General features: G+C 42.2%; 1 protein-coding gene across 1 annotated transcript in view; it reads right to left on the minus strand.

The window, feature by feature from the left end:
* Nucleotides 1-1664: 1664 nt before the first annotated feature.
* The window catches only part of SORCS3 (sortilin related VPS10 domain containing receptor 3), a 557219-nt gene continuing 536822 nt past the window's right edge, over nucleotides 1665-22061 (minus strand). The window contains exons 21-27 of the mRNA XM_037063981.1: nucleotides 19202-19325; nucleotides 17408-17520; nucleotides 13533-13664; nucleotides 11713-11812; nucleotides 10215-10320; nucleotides 4360-4520; nucleotides 1665-3511 (exon numbers count right to left, since the gene is read on the minus strand). Coding sequence (XP_036919876.1) covers nucleotides 3447-3511; nucleotides 4360-4520; nucleotides 10215-10320; nucleotides 11713-11812; nucleotides 13533-13664; nucleotides 17408-17520; nucleotides 19202-19325 — 801 coding nt within the window. The 3' untranslated portion in view covers nucleotides 1665-3446. The remainder of the gene's footprint in view (nucleotides 3512-4359; nucleotides 4521-10214; nucleotides 10321-11712; nucleotides 11813-13532; nucleotides 13665-17407; nucleotides 17521-19201; nucleotides 19326-22061) is intronic.

The following is a 22061-nucleotide window of genomic DNA, read 5'->3' on the forward strand; positions in this document are numbered from 1 at the left end:
CTTTACAACTTCATCCTTTTTAATCTGGTGGAGCAGTGTTAACAACCCGACATAAAATTAATATGGTAAGAACTCAGATCTCATTGGAAAGCAAAAGTGAACACATGTTGAGAATTCACCTTTGAGTGGGATAAGAATGTTAGACACTTTACATTATTTGGGAAGCTCAAAACCATTGAAAATTCCTTAAACATACGCAGGTACTCTATGTTATGAACAAGCAGTGATACCCGCAAAAAAACAAAACAAAACAAAGCAAAAAACACTGCTACTCTTGCTTAGAGGTACCATCAAGTTAACTTCTCAATATTTGAGGAAGGTATTTATTTAATGTAAATTTATTTTTTAAAAAGGTGAATATAACTCAAGACAAGTTATGCCGAGAATATAATACATAATTTTAAATATATTCACCAATCAAAAAAGCCCATCTTTGTTTAATTGTACATCTCCAATTTGAGTTCAGAAGACATGATTCTAAAATAGCTGGATAGTATCTAAAATATGGAAGCAAATTATTGACCAAAGCATTTTGATTTCTTGATTTTTGGGGATCCATGGAAATTGAACATGTAATTTTCAACACTATAAAAACTAAAACATTCAATGTAGATCCCTTATTATAGATACTTAGTCCACATCCCCTTATTACCTAATGTGGAGAAGAGCCACTCACTCATCCTTCCAAATTTCTCACTCATCACTGGGCAAGAGATGATTTGTTACTGGTGTGATGCATTGAATAGCATGCAAAAGAAAAAAGAAAAAGGATATGTGTCATATTGAGTTCCTCTCCCATTTTTCTTCCTTCTGCTGAAATCTTTAACACCTGAGTTGGAGGTTACAACCTCACTGCTCACTGGGGCCTGAGCTCAGACCAAGTCCGTGCAGATACGGAGACAGGTGTTCAGAAATCCTGGCCACAAACATTGGGGTGGGAAACTCAGATACTGATTCAGATGGTCCATCTAATGAGAGCTCCTCAGGGGATTGTAAAAAATGAATAGGTAGATTGAGCTATTGTTCTCAATTCTTCATGCCCTCTTTCAATTGGAATTACCCATTCATACTTTTTGTCATGGACCTTAGCAGGGTCTTGCACCAGTGTAGGCAGAGTCTATTTCCCTGGACCACTGATCTTGGACATGGCCATGTCATTTTCTTTAGTCAATGGAATGCAGGTGATGAGTAAATAGGAAGGCCATTTTGAGCCAAGACATTAGAGACAGTAGATACTCTTCTGGCCTCGCTTGGAATTCTGGAATTCACCATGGCAGGGGCAGGTAACATACCCTGGGCAGCTGCTGGTGTTGGAAAGATGACAACTCGTGGAGTGGACCTGAAGCAATGGAAGCCTGAATCCAAACTCCTCAGGAGACCTGGTCAGTCCCAACTGAGCCCAGCCCAATCACAGCCAACCTAAGACACAAAACAAAACAGTGTATAAATATCTGTTGCTATAAGCTATTCCTTTTTTTCCTTGCCATTTGGCATTATTGCAGTAATAGTTAACTGATAGACTAGATAAAACTGCCCAAAGAAATCTCAGACACATATCCAGTTTGATGTACAAAAATACATTTATTTTCAACAATTTCAAAACCACTGTCTTTTTTTACAGTAGAAATATTCAAATGGAACAATAAAACCAAGAACAGTATATATACATATACTGTATATATAGATACGACTCATGCATTTATATTCCATTGTTTAGTACAAGTATTGCAATTGTCTGCCCCATTTAACCCTTGAAACAAAAAAGCAGGATCTTTCAAAATACTCCTAATCCTCATTTATGCTGTAGCCAGTCAGATATCCGTACATCATGTTCTCATAGAGAGAAATGTGAATGACATCCCACAAATATTAACGGGTAAAATGTTGGCCTTTCCTCCCATATATATATATGTATATATGTATATATACACAGTGTATCATTTTCTAAAACAGTGTGCACAGGCTGAGTCTGAAAATTAAAAACTGCTTACAGCATGGATTAAAGGGGACCTACTGAAAACAACTGGCATGTCTAAATGTGTGAAGGGGCAGGTGTTGGGAAGGAGAGTACTGGCGTCGGGAGCCACTCACTCCAGAGGCAAGAACTATCTTATGGGAACTGAAGGCAGATGTTTGACTTTAAGGAAGTTGTGTACATCTGACAAGCAAACAGCACAGCTTTGCTAAAATCGTCTTTTGACTAATATCATTAAAGACTAGACCCCTATTTGGCCTACAAGGTTTGCCTGGACTCACGATTCTAGAAATGACACTTCCCTCTGGACCTCAGTTACCCCTCCCATGCCAAGATCACTTGCTGGGCTGAATCTAGTGTCCAGAGGACTATTCTCAGCCAAAAATAGCCCACGAATCTTCCAGAAACATTATCCATTTCTTTGGAATCCAACCAGAAAGCAGATTCATTGCTGTTTTTAGATCTGTCGCCTGGCTTTGTTAGAGAAGAGCACTTTCTCATGCTGACATCCTCCATTTCATCCTCCTGGAGGGGAACCCTTGCCCTCCATCCGGATCTCAGTTTGAAGTCTCGGGCGGGTTTCATCTCGCAACTTCTTCCATGTCACTGATGGAACAATAAGGCTCCATGTTCCACGGTGTTCCTATAGTCCTTCCTTTACGGATCATCCCAAAGAAGCTCCCCTGCCTGCGCCGCGCCCCCCCCCCCCCAATATACATAAGTGGAAACCAGCTATGGCATGGACACAGAGATGCAAGAGTTAATTGAGACAGACAACTGGCGAGCATCCAGAACCCAACGCATCAACCAGGCCTGGGGTCGGTCAGCTCTGAGGGTGAGTGCATAAGCCAATACACACATCTTTCTTTTTTCTGTTTTCTTTTTTACTAAACATTAAATTATTTCTTAGGAAATAAAAAGCTATGTACACTGTAACTATACACAATCAGCCATCAGGAGCCTCGCTATTGACATGCACGAGGCAGGGCCTCCTTCAGAAAGGTGTGCGCGCTTTCCGCAGCTAGTTCACGGCCCCCTAACCTACCTCCTGCAGATCTAACTGGGAAATGGTGTATGTTTTAGGTGCGTGCGCTGGGGGATGAGGTCGTCGGTGATTTGGGGGGAAAGGAGGTTAAGGAAAAGCCAATCCAACTTATAAAATAAAAACATAGAGAGACCACAAGGAGAAAGAGAGTTCTTGAGTCATTAATGGCAGAATAAAGCAAGAAGGCCATGGGGAGATGTGTGCTTTGCCCATAGCACAAATGTAGCCATTTATCCTTTTTATCTCATTTTAATCAGCTAAAAATACCTCCCAACGCTAAGTAAGCATCTGCCTGCTATTTATGAAGGGGCCCTCGGAAAACAAAGGGTAAAAAAAGACATTTCGTTTGCTTCCATAATAATAGTAATAGTAATCATCATAAAAATAAAAAGTCAGAAAGATGGTTGACCACGTGGCTTGTCGGTGTTAAACACTAGTGCAGTTGGGAATCTCCTTTGTGCTTTCGCTGTTTGCAATGGTGGCAATGCCTCCTGCAGGGGACAGAGAGAGAGGGAGAGAAGGGTGTAAGTTTCACAGGGGAGGAGTCTGTGTTTCATTTCCTGCTCCATACAACGCCACAGGTGCTTAATATGCACTTCTTTAATAGGGCGCCTAGATATTCGATCCCATCAGCTCACTGGCTTATCTGACCTACATCTAAAATTTGCCGTCTCCCACACCGGCGTACAGGCAGGAACACCACCTTGTCATCTGATACGCTACTAATACTCCACTCTCCTAATACTCTATCTACAGTGATAGGCACCACTTACTATGCGGCAGGCACTGTGCTAATTGACATAACATCATCCCATCACCACAAAAGTCTCTGAAGGTAGGTACTATTATTCCTATGTCACAGATGAGAAATAGGAGGCACAAGGAAGTTGTAGAGCTCGTAGACTGGCAGGGCAAGGGGACTGGCTGAACAATAAAATGGACCCGGGCTGTCGGATGGCAGAGCCCACATTACTGTGATTATTAATGATGACATGGGATGCTTTTTTGTGTGGATAATGATCATGTACTGATCACTGTTTTTGTTTTTGATTGCTGTTCATGCTTTTGCTTTATAGAAGGAAAAGAAAAGACTTAACAGTGATGGATAATTGGCCTCATCCCTCCCCAACTCTGATGTAACAATTTCAAATTTGCTGTACTTTTAAGGGAAAATAATTTTGTCAATTTCATGTGTCCAGAGGTGGCAGGCAAATCTTCAAACATGATTGTGCCACTGCAACCAGTTCTGGAACTATCTGAAGCACAGGCCCAGCGGGTTGACTGACTGGGGGTTTGGAGCACAAAGGACATGGGAGCTTGGTTGTACCAGCACACATACCTATGACCCGGGTGTCCAGCTCTTTGTCCAGCAGTTCCTCAGGCTCGGTGAAGTCACTGAGTGTGATTTTGGGGGCGTTTTCACTTTGGCTCACTGACCCAATCATCTCCTGCTCCTTGTCATGTTGAACTTGAGCATAGATGTTAATCCAGGGAATTTTCCTACATGGTCGGAGTAAAATCAGATTATGATCACAGAGCATAGAGAATTTGGGCATTTGGAAACCCTGGGCGATAAGCCAAAGGAAGATGCTAGGCCAATGTCATGGAAAGGGAATGGTCACCTAGACACAGGTGTCATGAGGCCAAGAAACACAGAGTCAGAGACCCAGATGCCCAGGGGATATGAAAACCACAGAACTCCCGGAGGAATGCACTTTCTTCTGGGGCAAAACCAAGCAGGAGTCAACAGAAAGGCAATGCTCTCTATCACGTATGCACTAAAATCCTTGTAACATTTATCCATTGATAAGAGTTTAAAGGAGCTGGGCTTTGAGACTCATAAGGCTGTATCATAGTGAAAAGACCCTTTCTTCTCTTTAAGGTTGCATCAGTCTACTCAATTCATATTGGTTTCCTTTATGAACACTCAAGAAATAAAAGATGTATAGCCATTGTTAGTTTTTTTTTTTCAGAACATCATTCATGGGCCAAGCATCTTAAATACTTTCATAGTCAGTTTCCTCATCTGTTTAGTAGGAATAACAATAGCTTCCTTTTAGGATTGTAGTGAGGATTAAGGCAAAGATTAAGAGAAGTTAACTTTTTTCAAAGACACAAAAGTAGTGGGTCTGGAAAAAAGGCAGACAGACTCGAGGTTGGAAGAGCAGGCAGGTTCAAGTTAAAATCTCAAAGGATTTATCTCCTGACCCATCTCTATTTATCTCCTGACCCACTGTGTTCCAGCTTCCAAAGCCTTCTTTGAATTCCTACAGTCCATCACTTCTCAAACTATAAAGTGATTATACTTCCCCCAGGTTCTGTTAAAGGCTTGTGTGACCAGGAATGCTGAAGATTAAGCCTTAAGACTGAGAGTCTTTGCCTTTGTGACTGTATTGGTCTGGATGAGGTGGGTTGAAATCTCGCATTTCTACCAAGCTTCCAGGTGATGCTGATGCTCCTGCCCTGAGACCCTGACTTTGAGTTGCAAGCCTCTAACCATCAAATTAATCCCATCCTGGGACTTCACAGCAACTGTTCCCCCTGTAACACACCCCTTTCTACTCATCTCCTGATAGTGTCATTCAGAACTTGGCTTACAGGTCATTTCCAAGAGGTCTCTCCTGACCACCCAACCTCTCCTCTTATAAATATGTAATGAGAGAGTGTCTATGAAAGAAATGAATAGGGCGTCTGTTTAAGGTGATACAACAGGCATCATCTGTGACTTGTTTCCTGTCTATCCAACTAGACTAAAATTCCAATGTGCATCAATCTATATTTTTATCCTCACTGCTATACACTTAACTGAGCACAGTGCTTGGGCACATGGTTTACATTCAGTAAAAATTTGTTGAATGAATACATGACCTTAAACCATGGGCTCCTATTTCCTATTTCCATATTATGCTCTCAAACCAAATAAGCACAACGTTTTTTTTATCTTGGAATATTACATCACGAAGAGATCTTTCTATCTCATTAAACAATCAGGAGATTGGACTGATGTTCACACATTTCGTGAAGCTGATCACTGGCATAGATGTTATTAAAATTTGAAACATCTGACAACCACCCCAATCTAGAACATTCTGTGCACTTCACTCTGTTGCTGTGTCACCTGCCAGTAACACTTTCAAGCTTCTATACACCACCCCCACTCTAATCTCCAATGGACGTACAGTGTCGGGGCATTTAATTGAGCTTTCCTATAGCTAATTCATAAGGAAAGATCCAAAAAATAGGCTTAAAACATGGGTCGTTTCTACCTCCCCTTAGCCTTCAGTTTTCATGTTTAATGGGAGGTATCCTCATGCCTCCTACTGGTCTGAACCAGTTTCATATCATTTACGAGAACCTTGGATGAATGGACTATGTGAGGCAGCAAATCATAGGCTCTCTAAATGTTCCTAATTAAAAATTTATGCTGGGCCCTACTTTCTTATCTAAATAGAAGTGCAGCCTAATGACTGAGATTTCTTCTAATCATAAAAGTACATATTACTCACGAACATTGGGATGAACTGTAATATTTATTAGGTGCTGGGGCAGTAAAAGCATTCCTGGTCACGCAAGCCTGTGAAACTTCAGAGCTGTAGCTGGAGTTCACTGTCCCCCGCACCCTCATGCCCACCCCTTCCTTGCTCTCCTAATGATACCTGTGAGGACTGGGATAAATTTGCCCTTATAAAGGTTGTTCCTTTATTTCAGTCTCTAAAAACAGGCAGATTCTTTCAACATTTTTAATTGATGCTTGGAAGAGAATAAATTTTACATGTGAACAATTTTCAGCATTTCAAACTTGGTCACATTACTCTTCACTCCTTAACACACCCACTTGTAGGACTTTTGAGAATCTAAGTCAAGACTAAACCCAAAGTTTGCAGATAAGAAATGTGGGAAGTAGATTTAGAGGCATGTCTTGGGCTCCACATTCATGTAAATTTAAATAAGGGCAGTAAGATGGATTGACCCAAGTCACCTATAAAAGCTTCAGTTTTTATTTGTTTGTTCCAACTATGATAAGTGCTAGAAGCCCATGGGAGGAAATTTAGAGCCGGTGAAGTGGGCTTCAGACTATGATGAAAGCCTTACTCAAAAAATACTGCAGAATGTTTTCTTAGGTAACCAGGAAAAAATGAATGTACAGTATAGAAAGAAGGCAGAGTGCTCAGAAATTAAAAGCCATCTTATAATGATTTGTAATGATCTTGCCTAACATTAATAATAGCAGTCACCATAGAAGAGCAAGATCAGATGTGAGAGACAGGGTGATATTTACTTAAAATAAGCTTGGGGCTCACGGTATCTCTATTCTCCTTCCCCTGTTAAGTGAGCACTTGGGGTACTGAGATGGTTTTCAGTGCGTCGTACACAGTAGACACTCAGTGAATTTTTGCCAAGTGAATGAATGGTTTAATGAGTTAATCCTGGTGATTAGAGAGAGAAAGTTTTGGGTCTGAAAACTCAGTATGGCTAGTGATCTGAAAACAAGAACAGAACTGTCCTTTCTCTGCACTGTGTTATCCAAGTGTTCACTGGGCAGGTTTAGGTATTTAAATTTAAATGAACTAAAGTTAAATAAAATTTAAATTTCAGTTCCTTGATCATATTAGTGACTACCGTGTTGGACAGTACAGCTTATGGAGCACTTTCATCTTTTGGACAATATTAAAAGAAGCAGAAGAGATTCTAGAACTCAGGGGCAAGAACCTGACCCTTACTCGTCAGCAAGCCAGGCACAGTCCAATATGCCATTACTGGAGTTCCTTGTGATAAGGAGGAAAGGAGATCAAAGAAATGAAAGAAGTTCCCACTAGACCTCCACCAAAGGGCTTAAACACTGGGAGGAAAACTTCCAGAAAAAGTGGCCAGAAAAACAAAGGTAACTGCTGATTGGTAGCTCTTATCTGATTCCTCTGTGTATCTAGTTTGCCTGGTGTTTGTTTCCAGTAGGCTTGGCTGTATGATTCACGGTCAGGGACACAGAAAGCTTGCCTGTTATTAAGGGACTATAAAGGTAGAATAATTGAGAGATGGCACTACCTGGCATAAATCCAAATACTGAAGTGTATACATTTAGAAATGCCTACATTAACAAGTTGACTGGGGAGTTTAGCAGCATTTATAAGTGAGCAGAAAACTCTGTAAGCCTTTGGGTAAGTCTTGCCTTAATTTCTTGACACCTAACACAAATAAATTTTTGCAGGACTTCTACTGACCCTTGTCCTCAGTAACCATGGAATTCTAGGGGCCAGAAGAGTAAGTTTGGGATAGTTCATCTTCAAGCTGCAGCAACTACCAGGCCTCCCAACAATCAAATACTTAGATGAATAAAACTATGCTTTGCTTATAACTGAAGTACATCCATAAATGGGTGCTGCCTTGGCCAGACTGTTTCTCAATTGAATCTTTGCTTTATAGTTGTAATATGAAGGGTTTTCCTCCCATTTTCAAAGGGAACATGGCAGGTGGGCTGACGTTGCTGGATCCAAGAGAACGTGAACTCATGCTGCTCTACAAATTGAGAAGGAAGGTAAACCTCATTAGGTCATTCTGGTGGAGGGTGTTGAAGGATTCCTGCTGTTCTGGATAATGCAGACATGGATAATAAGTAAAACTGGTATTTTGAAGCCTTCAATATCCCCTAGAGAAGAGCTAAAGGGAGCTAGGGAAGGGGTGGACTGAAGCACCTGTAACACTAATCTCTTCCAAAATCTAAAAGCATCACGTTCAATACCCAGAAACACTCCCAGGACCAAGTAGGCTTTCAAAACTCACCTGATGATAGTGGATAATAGTCCTACTTTACCCAGGTTCCCTATGAAGCGCATTTATATGCCAATGATACGATTTTTGTGAGCCTACTAGGAGCCAGTTTGTGACACAGAAGTCACCTTTGGAAGGCACTTTTTTTGTTATTTATAATAATAACTTAGATTTGCTGGTTATTTATTATGTACTTGGTATAGATATTATTATATTTAAACCATATGCCAAACCTATAAAGTGTTATTGTTTTCCTTTTTTGACAGATGAGGAAACTAAAGTGGCTTAGAGAGCAAATCCAATTGCCCAAGTTTACAAATGGTCAAAGTAAAAATTGGGTCTGTCCTATTTCAGACTTCATACTCCTAACTAGTCTTCTTCTTGGTAGAAGTATTGCATTATTTAAAGAATGGTAAAGAATTATTTATTTAATTTCCATGTTTCTAAATAAGTATCCTGTCATATTACTCCTCCTGGGGAGTAATATATATAGAATTTGGTTTTCATGATCAAATTTCCTTTACAAGCAGGAAAGGAGGGAGGAGGATAGGTTAATTTTTTTTTAGATTTTATTTATTTATCTTTAGAGGGGAAGGGAAGGAGAGAAGGAGAGAAATATCAGTGTATGGTTGCCTCTCGTGAGTCCCCTGCTGGGAACTGGCCTGCAACCCAGGCATGTGCCCTGACTGGGAATCGAACCGCAATCGTGTGTTTCAAAGGCCCGCACTCAATCCACTGGGCTACACCAGCCAGGGCATAGGTTAATTGTTTTAGATTGTATTTATTTGTTTTTAGAGAGAAGAAAAGGGAGGGAGGGAGGGAGAAGGAAGACAAACATCGATGTGCCAGAGAAACATCCATTGGTTGCCTTGTACACACCCCCAACGGGAGAGCTGACCGCAATCCAGGCCAGTGACTGCCTGGGAATAGAACTGCTGATCTCTCAGTTTGCAGTATGATACCCATCCCACTGAGCCACACCAGTCAGGGCAAGGTTAAATATTTTTAGCATTCATATTTAAATGGCTGCAGCACAAGATAAGAAACTGTGTGTGCATGTGTCCATACACGAGCATTTTCTCTACTTAACCACCCTGAGTGGTTGCTAAGTTTCAGAATAAGATAGCCTGAATACATGAGACCTTATTTTAGAAATTTAGGTGAGGTTCGAAAATTCCTTACAATTCTCTCAGAGATAATACATTGATTTCATAGACTATCCTTCATTTCCCTAACTCAATATAGTCATAAACTGGATAGAGTTCAGATTATTCTTAAATTTATTTATTCCCTGACCCTACACCAAACAGAGTTTCAAGGAAAATTAATATCACATAACTGGGATGAGTTTGGGAATGTTGGTTACAAGAAAAACCAGTTCCCAGGAACCTAGCCCCAAGATCAAAATGAGGTGATGGTAGTACATACCTCTTAAACTTGTAGATCAAAAACACAGCCAGGCCGACAAACACCACCGACAAGAGCATAAGCATGGCTGAGCTGCTGCGCCCAGCACTGGAGTCCACCAATGGAGCTGGGAGGAAAGAACATGCTCACTAGGAAAGTATTAGCTGAAGTGAGTAGCCATTGGAGAAAGGAGGCCGGGGGTGGGGGGGGGGTTCCATCTTTCTATCCAGTCTCCCACTGCCCTGAACGCTATCTGGGCACAGGAAGCTTGGTTTCAATGATGAAATCATATCCCTAATCATGGCTTTTTGTGGAAGGTAAACCCCTCTGTTCTTTCGGAGAGACGTGCTGTTCTTGGTGTAAACTGAGGACCCACAATGTATGTCCCGCTAAGGGGAGTGGAAGAGGGGCTTGACTGTCCTTTCTCTTAAGCAGCCTGAGCATCTGCCAACACAACTGCAGGTAGCTCACGGGGACACTTTGGATCAAACACTGGTGCAATGCTCCAGTCTCCTTACACTGTCCTGGTGAAACACCGCTGGCTGAGCGCATCTGGAATCTTCACATCTGGCAGCCTTGAGAGCAATACGGGACACTTAGCAAACAGGCTACTCCAAAGAGCCAGAAGTGGATGCCCAAAGGGACTGGTCTTCTTTTCTTACTTGTACAAATCAACCAACTACAGTTGATCTCTGTTTCAACTTATACTTAAGGAATCTGATCGGACTTACCAATCAAAATTTATAGAATCAGAAAATCACAGAAATTAAGAGAGTCGGAAGACTGCCTAATATAATCCCAACTGTTACAGCTTAAAAAAAAAAATCCAAGGCTCAAGGAAATTGTAGGTTTCCCCCCAAAATTATCCAGGGATTCAATAGCAAGTCACTTTTTTAAAATTTAATTTAATTTAATTTTAATGGTTGTTCAAGTACAGTTTTCTGTTTTTTATTCCCATCCCAGCCCCACCCCACCCCACCCCCCAGCTCTCCACACCTCCCTCCCATTCCCTCCCCACTGGCCTTAGTTTTTGTCCATGGGTCCTTTATACTTGTTCCTGTAAACCTTTCTTCCCTCTCTCCCCTGAAATTCCCTCCCCTCTCCCCTCTGGTCCCTGTCAGCCTGTTCTCTATTTCAGTATCTTTGATTATATTTTGCTGGTCTGTTTGTTTTGTTGTTTAGGTTCCTGTTCACGATGAAGTCATATGGTATTTGTCTCTCACCGCCTGGCTTATCTCACTCAGCATAACGCTCTCCAGCTCCCCCCCTTCGCCACAGCGTGGATGGAACTACAAAGCATTACGCAAGGCACCTCTAGGAAAGTCTTCTCGCCACCTCCACAGGAAGCCTCGAGAAAGACGTAATCAATCTTTCTTAACCATCCCTACGCAAAAGAGCCCTGCCACGGGGCCATTTTCAGGCATTTATGGAGAAGTATTTGCTCCTTATCTCCCCCCTTTTCTCTCCAGGATAGCCGACCACCATACCCACTTCCCCCTGACTCCCAACAGGCACTTACCCAGTGTCAGCTGTGTGACATACACAATGACTTGAACCCCTGGCTTCAGTTCAAACTGGACCAGGTTTTGGTTTAGCGCATTAAACAGCATCTCTACAATCTAGGAGAAAAGAGACAGAGGACACATGGCAAGACATGACCTGTGACAATGCTCCCTCATAGAGTAAGAAACCAGGGTCAACAGGTGAAAAGAGAAAGAGAGAGAGAGAGAGAGAGAGAGCATGTTAAATCAGAGGACAGGCTATTGGGACATCTTTATCGATTTAGTTCCCTTAGAGCACTGTAAAGCCAAAAAAGTAATTGGTATTATTTGCTTATACTGGAGACAATAATGAGACAGAAAGATGTGTGTCCAAAGTCACCTAGTAAATTTGAGTTGATAACGGACATTGATGATTCCTTCAACATTTAGTTCACTGCTCTTTTGTCCATGCCTCTTAACATACAGTAGAAAACTCCGCAGTGGGTTCCAGTGAAAGAAAGCCAACCCATCATTAGTTCTTTAATCTGATCAAGTAATACACAGAGGGTAGAGAGGCCCTGTCAGGACTAAGCAGGCACATATACCCCAACCCACCCCTCTACTTTCCCCTCCACACACACACTTAGAGATAATGGGAGGCAAACATCAAAGCAGAAGCTGTCTCCTTTTTATGGGATAATTTTTCCTCTTTACTTTTCCCCAGAAAATCTCAGAACACATAACATCAATTTAATCACTTGGTAATTCCCACATGGACGCACAGGCAGACTTAGGCTGCTTATCTTGCTGTACGTGCCTTCACATCACAGCTGCTATTCGTCACCGTAATTACCAATTTATCTAAATGGATGGATATTGTAGTTTCCAAGTATAATTCACACATGCCACTTGCTATTTCAGAATAAAGAGATCTTGTAAAAGTGATGTATGCATTAGCTGAGTTTATTTCTGGCCAAGTTCACTACTCGACCCTGAAATGCAAGGATCCACTTCATTTCCCAGAGAAACGACTATGACGACATCTGTGCTGTTTGAGGCCTGAGACAAGCTGAGGACAGATGTAGGGATGGGGCGTGGGCCAGGTGAGCAGCAGAGGGCTGTGGAAGATATCCATACAACGATCACCTGCTATGGGGGCAAAAGGGTTTGATTCATGCCAATTTTTTGCAGCCTCCTTCTCACTTATTTTTACCTCTCTGACTTAGCATTGGGGGAAGGTAGGGAAGGGTGGAGCAGAGCACAGACACCAAGACCCCAGTATGAGCAGGGAGTGAGGGAGAAGCAGGGGGCTGACCAGCTCCTTTTCTTCCTGGATACCATGCTGATCACAGGAACTAATTGTCCCTTTGGTAAGGACCACAAATCAGTCTCATTTGGACATGCTGCTTCCTTGGTCAAAGTAAGACGCGGCAATCCATCTCTCTCCACGGAAACATGTTTAAAGCAGTTCATGTTCTCCCCAGAAGCAGAACTTAGATAGACCGGGATCTTTAAAGATAAAAAGCATCATTTCCCCAGCAAAAGAGAAACTCCAATTTCTCTCTCTTTTACCCACATCTCTTTCCCCAGGGACAAGTCACTGTGTGGAAGATATGAGCAAGGTGTAGGAATGCCAGCCGTTGGAATGAATGATGCTGATTGCTCCAGTCTGTGTGCATCTGTGTTTATTTTTGGATTAGGCTGATTATTTTTCAAAGCCCTGAGTACTGGACAAATAGTAGCAGGATGATGGGCTAATGGGAGAGAACTAGTCTCCCCATTTGGGTGGAATTAACTTTGGGTCCCCCTAGAATGTGAAGTGCAAGCTAGTGTTCTAGCCAAGTTCGCTTTTACTTACTTGTTCCAGGTCCCCTTCATTGCCTTTCCGCCTCTCTGTCAAGTTCTTTGGGGGGAGGATAAAGAGCTCTGCTGACGTAGGGAGGCCAGGGAACACAGCAACCAGGATCTGGTCTTCCGGGACCCCAGTTACCTGCAAAGGTGTGCAAACCAAAGAGTGAAGTCCTACAGGAGCTAGCCTTCCCTGAGTCAAGGACAAGGAACAGAACATGCACAGGTTTAAGGCTTGTATAGGTTTTTTAAATGCAGCACTTTAGGCACAGGATCTAACGGACGTTCAGGCTTTGCTCCGTTTTCCACCAGAAGGGCTAGGTAAGGAATTACTAGTTTCACAACCTCCTCTGCTCTCATGTGCATTTTTACTGAAGCTAAAATGCTATTACAAATAATTTCCAAATTATTGTTTGCTGGGAACATTTGCAAAAGCTCCCCACGTATTTTCTGTTTTTCTGCACTAGAGTTCTGGATAAAACATGAACAGAGACTGGCTGCAAATGAGGAAGAAGAAGTTATAAACAAACCTGGGAAATGCAAATGAAAGGCAAAAAAGCAAAGCAGCACTGGTTTTCACTTACTAAAGCAGGAATTTTTATTAACTTAAAACAGTTAATATTGGTGAGGCTTCAATTAAGAGGTCCCCTCATTTGTTGCTGGCAGCAGTAAAATCGGTACGGACTGCCAATTTGTTTTTCAGAGGACTTTGGGGCCATAAAAATTTGCAGACCCTTCATTCAATTACTGCAAGTTGGAGTGTTTGTTCTAAAGAAATATTCCAAAATATAGAAATAAGGCATATGCAGGAAGACATGCTTCCATCCTTACTTCTAATAGCAACTAAGTGGGAAAAACAAAAATGTTTGAAAATAAGTAAATAACGATATCATCAATCTGATGGAATGTTTCTCTACCATTAAAATGACAATTAGTGCTGTGAGCCGATATGAAAAAAAAACCTCATGATAGCCGCATTCTGATCTACGTCCTTCTATTTCTTTAGTTACAACTCTATAAAAATAAGAGTGTATCAGAGTAAAAGAGCAAAACAAAACACTAAAAGTTATGCTAACATGCTGAGATTGTGAGTTCCTTTTTCTATTCCTGAGTGTTCAGTAAAAGGAGTGTTTATGTTGCTTTGTGATAAAAACTTAAAAGGAAACTTCTGTCTGAAAGCAAATTTCTAATGAAAACCAAACTCTTGGGTTTTCCCACTATAAAGCAGATGACTAGTCTTTCTTTTGTTTTTCCTGAAGGTCTCACCCAGAACACTACTTCTTGTGCCAATCCAAATATGATGATGTAATTTTGGCAGAACTTCTAGCCTCCTCCTTGATGGTCTCTGCTGAAAGTGACCTCCTCCATGCCAGCGTCCTGCCCTCACCCCTCCCAGTACACTACCTCCAGTCACAGGGGACTTAGATCACGTCCACTGTGACAGATGAGTACATCCATCAGTCTAGTCTTTTCTCTGATAGCTTCTTATCGCATGTTTGCCCAGACCTGCTGGAGGGGATTTGTGGTCAGCTCACTCTTCAAAAGATGTCTGGCAGAGCAGAGACTCAATAAGTAGTTGCTGGGTTGCATGGAAGGGGCGGGGTTAGTTGTTTCCCATTTGCTCAGCTTTATAACTAGATGTAGAGATTGGAATGAACTCTGGGGAATGTGACAACAAACAGTGAACAGGGTCAACTTGAGGAGAAGTAATAAGCAGCAGTCAGAAACCTAGCATCCACCATGCAGAGAGGTACCCCCTGGGGACCTGAGCTGGCTTTGCCAGAGGCCTCAGCGTATCCTGCTGGAAGGCAAGGGCCTGAGTAGCAGGAAGCCTAGGTGCCCGACGGCTTCAGGGAAAGAAGGCTTATCCTAACCAGTCACAGGAAACAAGTCTCCAGGGACCAGGCTGAGGACAAAATGCAGAGAATTACCCCATGGAGTGAAGTGCCTAAACCTGTGTCTAAACCGGGGCTGGTGTGACCCTTTGTCCTAGGAAACTGTCATCTTGGGGAGCATCGATCAGTAAGTTAGGGACCTTGGAGCTATGTGTCCGGAGTCATTCAATCTCATCCAGAGGGACATACGAGTGATTTCTTAGTGATATTTAAGACCAAGGTATCAACTAGCATGGCTGATTATTATTATTTATTAGGATTACTATTATAATGATCAAGTTATGTACTGAAAAGCTTATATGTTTTTAATAAATCAAATTATACAGAATACAACACAGTGATGGATGTTTCACAGTCAAAGGCATCCAAGAATGGCCTCATTTTAATCCCTTTCTATGAGCAATCTCTTTGTCAAAAGATTTGAGGTGAAGTTCATCCTTTGGACAATTCCCCGTAGGAATGCTCTTATGTCTCCACTTTTACTCGTTCTTTTTGCTTTCTGTCAGCTCCCTCTTCACGTCCGTCCATGGAGCTTTCTCCTCTGTCTTGGGAAGTGTCTGCCCTGCCCCTACACACCCCAAAGGGGGGTGTCTGAGGACCACCACCACCTCGGCTCCCACATCTCTACCTCCAGCTGGAACGTCTGCTTGATCTTCAGATTTATATTTCCAGGCCTCCCGGTTATCTTCACCCAGTTGTTTCTCCAAACTCAGATGAAAGATCAGATCGTTACGGTTCCCACAGTATGTTCCTCCCTCTCATTCATACTACATTTTACCAGTCGTCCATCCTATTGTTCAACTTCCCGAGTGGCCTTTGAATCCTTCCTCTTCAGGATTTTATTATCTCTGGCTAGGATAACAGGGGCGGTATTATATCTATCATCTTTTGTGAAATCCTCCCCCACTCTATTTACTTTCTACCTTAGAACCCATCCTCCATGTTGCCATTAGAATGGATATCTGATCTCTAAATCTGTTGTCAGGAATTTTTCCTAAAATTTAAAAAACACACATTTCACACTTCTCAGCGCCTTTAACAGGCAGATCAACCCCCTTCTAGCTTCTCAGACCCTTCACGAAATGATTTAACCATACCCCCCGGACAGTATCTACCCTTGCTCTTAACACCTAGAGACTGGCTACACCGACTCTGCCATTTTCCAACTATACTGTGTTCTTCCAGTAGTCCACAGCTTTGCACATGCTGTTCATTCTACCTGAAAGATGTCATCCTGTTAACTACTACTTATCCTTTAAAACAGTCCAAGTATCTTCTCCAAAGACCATTCTGATAGTTCATAAATATGTATTGAATCACCAATATGTGCTAAGCCTGCACTTTTCTGAATGAAGTACCTCACTTCTTGCCATGCTCTTTGGATACGCTGGCAAGCCTCTGTCTAGCACAGAACTAGCTGCATGTTAGAACTGACCATGTTTTATTCCTCGTTATATTCTAGTGCCCAGCTCTGAGGAGAGGTTTAACAAAACCCTTTCAACTTTCTCTGACTTGGTTAACTCTAGAAAGTCTGCTGGCAGGCTCTGTTTCCTGGCCTTTAGCCTTCTGATCACCATAGATGGTCAGCAGTGATCTTGGAATCTAAGAGTCTGCTTCAGAAAACCCTTTTGGTGGGCAAAATGTCAGCCAAGTGAATAATATTAGTAGAGACTCAATGAGTGGCCCTCATTATTTCATTAAAGAGGTCAAGCTCCTGTCTTAGAAAACAATTGGGATAAATATGGGGCCAATCTCCACCCTCAAACACTGGCCTCTTTCTCTCTCTCTCTCTCTCCCCTCTCTCTTTCTTCCTCCACCCCCACCATTCCCCTATCATTCTTTGACTCCTTCCATTTTTTTCTCTCTTTCTTTTTACAGAAAAACCTAATCAAGCTACAGAATAGTGGTTTTTATCTATGAAAAGTTATTCTGGAGGACACCATCTGGCGCTTTGTTCATAAAGATTTAAGCAAATACATAGCCCACTTACCTTAACCAGAGCTCTCTTGATGACATTGCCAATATCTTGCCTCCACTCTGGAATGTCGGGATTGTGGTAATCCAGGTTAGGAGAGAATGATAACAGCTGGGACTGGAAATATTCTGTAAGAAGAGAGAGGGTGGGAGTGATGCTGAGAGAGGGTGTGGAAGGCGAGAAGACTCCACATTCCCCATGGTTTAGGGAGAGGGTCTGCTCTTTCTGATAGACTCAATTACAATTCCTTCATTTCAGCCTGGCTGTTGGCCTCTGAAAGAAAGTGGGATTTGATGACTGGAAGGAGATTTGTGCTCCTACCACTTTTTCTTAGTTCCTAACATCTTAGGTGCTTCTTATAAAAAAACATTACCTGAAATGAAAAGTATGTATAAAACCCTCAAAGAAGGAGACTTTTGCTAGTGTAAGTGGTATCACACAGGGCCAGTGACAAATCATTAACAAGTTGGGCTTAATGAGAATAGAATCTTTTATCCGGCCCCCCCCCCCCACCCCATTCCTTTGTCCATCCTGCCAGCACTGCCTCAGGGCTGGGGTGTGGGAGGACTAGGAAGAAGGTTGAAACCTTGGGTCTAGGGTGTGGGTAATGTTCAATTTCTCCATCTGGTTGGTGAGTACACAGCTTCGTTCACTTTGGGTAATTCATGGAGCTAAAACCCTTATAATGTGTGCTTTTCTGTGTTATATTTATACTTAAATAAAAATATTTAGTTAAAAACATCTTCTAGATGCCCAGTGAGATGCCCAGTGAGAGCCTGAGCATCATATTTGCAATAAATATAGGAAAAGGCCAGAGGAGCTAGTACAACTTTCTAGAAAACCCCTGGTATAATGACTGTGTTCAGGGACTTAGGGGAGCTTGGTTGAGAGGGTGGGAAAAGCACAATTTTATTTAAAATAAATTTAAAAATTAAGAATGGTGCTCCAGGATTCAGAACAGGACAGCTGTCCTATTTACCCCTCTCCTGCCTTGCTCCATCCTTATATTTTTAGCCACATGTACACCCTTTGCAGCCAGTAATGTTAGAATCTTCACCAATCAAAAAAACACATAGGTTATATGTAGTTCATTTCAGTCCCTGAGCTATGAGCTCTTCAAGGTCAGGGACCATGATTCCTCCAACTTTTTTTTTTTTTAACTTTTATTTTATTTTATTTTATTTTATTTTATTTATTTATCTTTTTAGAGGGGAAGGGAAGGAGAGAGGAAAGAAACATCAATGTATGGTTGCTTCTTGTGCATCCCCTGCAGGGAACTGGCCCCTGCAGGAAACTGGCCTGCAACCCAGGCATGTGCCCTGACTGGGAATCGAACCGCGATCGTCTGGTTCGCAGGCCCGCGCTCAATCCACTGAGCTACACCAGCCAGGGCTGATTCCTCCAACTTTTAAAATCACAAAAAAGGGGCCCTCATCCCCGCAAAAAAATGGGTGCTGCAGGTTTGTTGTAGATACTTCACCAGGACATGAGATCTAGCTGCTCCTATGACAGTTTTCCCAGCTCATGATCATTCCAACGTATGATTAGTCTCTAGCTAATGAGACCATTAGGTTGCGATGTAGACACATCCCAGAAGACAACAAATGCCTGTCTGTGCCCGTCTCCTCTTATCAGCCCTGTCTTTATTCAGAAACAAGGCAGGAAAAAGGTTTGGCAGCCAATTGTGGCCGTGCATCATTTTCTCATGGCCTGGTGAATTTCCAAAGCAGCCAGCAGCTATCACTAGGGTGGAGAGAGGGGATTGGCGGGGGAGGAGGAGGCCTCTCAAGGACAGTCTTCAGGGCTTACCATGAACTGCTATATCTTTGGTGTCCTGGATGAGAGCATTCCCAGCGGCCACCTGAACGGTGATGGTATTGGTTCCCTCTGCAAGGAACCTGAAGGAAATGCTGCTGTCCAAGGTGATGAGGGGCTAAAGGGAGTAGAAAGACCGATTTTAATCCTCTGAGCAATATAAAATTTCCTCCTTTCCTGTAAATCTCAGACTGTCAAAATCTGCATAGCATTTGCATATCCCTAAGGGATCCTAACTTGAAAAAGGAAGAGAGAAAATTATACAGCTTCCCCAAACTGTGATTATATCCAGTATCTAAGAAGAGTATTAATAAATTCAAAATACTGTAACCGTAATAACGGTAAAGTGTTAATCCTGAGAAATAAAGAGTGAACACTTGACTTTGCTTGTCATTCTGTTCCTTCTCCTGGCATAAAGTAGAACCATGTTTTGTAACCGATTCCTATTGGCTCTGGAAATAAAACCAATATTCTCTTCTGCAATATTCCATGTCCCTTGAATTTTCAACCTGTGTGCCACTGGACTGTAAAACTATTCAGAGAAGTGACTGTATTTTATTGATTCCTGAATCACCCACTTTGGGCACACTGTTATGCAGATAACAGAATATAGATAGAAGTCAGATTCCTAGTCGTAGTATTGGATTTTTATTTTGTTATATCTGTATTATCCATTTTAAGCCATTTCTAACATTTTAATAGGTTGAAAAAAATATAAACATATATATCTGATCGTTTTAATCCTTTTTCCTTTTTGTTTTATTTTCCTTATTATGACTGAGGTGAGGATTTGCCTAGGATAAAAAGAGAAACAGAACTCTTTTTTCCTGCAAATTAGAATCTTGATAAAATCTGGAGCTTATTGGAGACTAGAGAATGAAGCTCTTGAGATTAACAAGTCACTGTTCAGTGGTCATCTTGAGGTCCACACCCTGTCAAGTTCTCTGGTGTATGCGAGGTAAGACTTAATAAGAGGAGGCTTCTCTAAGGCAACTCATAAGGAGATATCACAAACCCAGGAGAGCTGACTCCCTCTCCTTTCTGTGTCAGGACAACAATGGGACAGAGAGTAAGCATGTAGCTTGGTGGGGATGCAGAGAACATTAAGGGGTGGGTGTCAGCCAGTACTCACAGAGCAAACGCACGCATCTTAACTGAACATGGCTTGGATGTGGGGGCAGCACCCCACAGAGGCTCAGAGATGTGGCTGTCAGACAGCGTCCCTCCTGCAGGACAGGAATTCCGTCCTAGCTCAGAATTTTCAATGATAACAATTTGATTTCTTCTGCTTTAAAATTCTCTACAGGTGGTAGATATTTGGGCATTCGCTATAAAATTATCTCAACTTTAGTGTATATTTGAAGGTTCTAATAATAAAATGTTGGGAAAGAAAAGAAAGTAGTAAGGGATAATCTATGTGTTTTTCTTTTTCTTGACTCCACAAATCATTGTCTGTGATTGCCCTTCTGTTTCGGTGCGATGGCCCTCAGCTATTTCTCTTCTCCTTCCCACCTCTCACCACCAGGATATCTCTCTTCCTTTGAGTCAGTCTTCAGGGAACCATCATGACTCCCCGCCACCTTCTTCAGCTCTCAGGGGTCTGCAGGGCCCCCTCTCCTTTCTCTGTACTCTCTTCTTGCTTTAGATTCAGGTGGTTAGAACCGTGCCGGCCAATGGCATTCTTTTCTGAAGAGACAGAAATACCTCTTATCCCAGCAGATTTGATCTTCTCCTCATCTAGCTGCTTCCCTAGGAGATCCAGGGGCCAAGCAAGGACACAGAGCAGCGAGACAAGGGAATGCCAACTGAGGTGGGAAGGACAATGCCATTCCACCAGCCAGACAGGGCTCTGAGCCACGGAAACAAACTGTGCTGAAAGGTAACACTCAGTCTCCGGGTGGCAGGCCCCAGGCTTCACTGCTGGGGAAATGGCAGGAACTAATTTTATTTTCCAAATTGTTCTTATTTTTCATCAGCTCTTAGGGCATTGCAGCTCATATCACCTTCCTTGCAAAGCTGGAACACTCAACAGGATCCTTGAGTTCTTTCTTGGCCACTGATATTTAGAGCACAATGCTAAGTTAAATCAAGTGTCTAAGGTTCACTTACAGGATCTATTAGACAAGCAGATGCATTGGTTAAAGCCAGACCTCTGTTAATCCCAGCAAACTGGCCGTTCAGAGCCCCACAGATCTGAACAGGTGGGGCCAGCTGATTGCCTTCTCTGTCTGAGTCCAAGCTCTGTGGCCAGCCCACGGCGAGACTGCTTGGATTAACACTTCATGTCCTGCCTAGGGTGGGCGCTACATCCCTTCCCGCAGAGAACCCCTCGTGCATGACAGGTCACTTGTTATCCACTGAACCCAGCAAGAGACCAACAAAGCTCTGAGTAACTATTTAGTTATGAGACTTCCACTTGACAAATGAATGAAATCGGAAACTTCTGGGAAATCTTTAGATACAGCCTATGCCAATTTGCCAAACACAGTAAGTCAAGTTAATACTGAATATCATGCAATCAGTACAATGTCAATGTATGCCTTGATGAAAACTGCCACTCCCCAATTGGGCAGGCTATGCAATCAATATTCTCGCCTTCCTTAAAACCTTCAGCAGATTATATAGTAATGTGTGAAAAGTGGTTATGATATAAAATAGCAAAGGCAGAATGTGTAATGTGAATATATTATGACTAGAACTATGTGAAATCTCTAAAATATATATAAAAACAGAAAGAAATAAAGTAAAATAGTATGAATAGAATATTACCTATGACTATAGAATGTGAATATTCAGTTTGGAAGAAAATTCCTCAAATGCACATACACAAACACACACACACATCCAAAAACTC

The sequence above is a fragment of the Sturnira hondurensis genome, unplaced genomic scaffold (assembly GCF_014824575.4).
Source record: "Sturnira hondurensis isolate 20B ecotype Veracruz unplaced genomic scaffold, ASM1482457v3 Scaffold0014854, whole genome shotgun sequence".
Taxonomy (NCBI): domain Eukaryota; kingdom Metazoa; phylum Chordata; class Mammalia; order Chiroptera; family Phyllostomidae; genus Sturnira; species Sturnira hondurensis.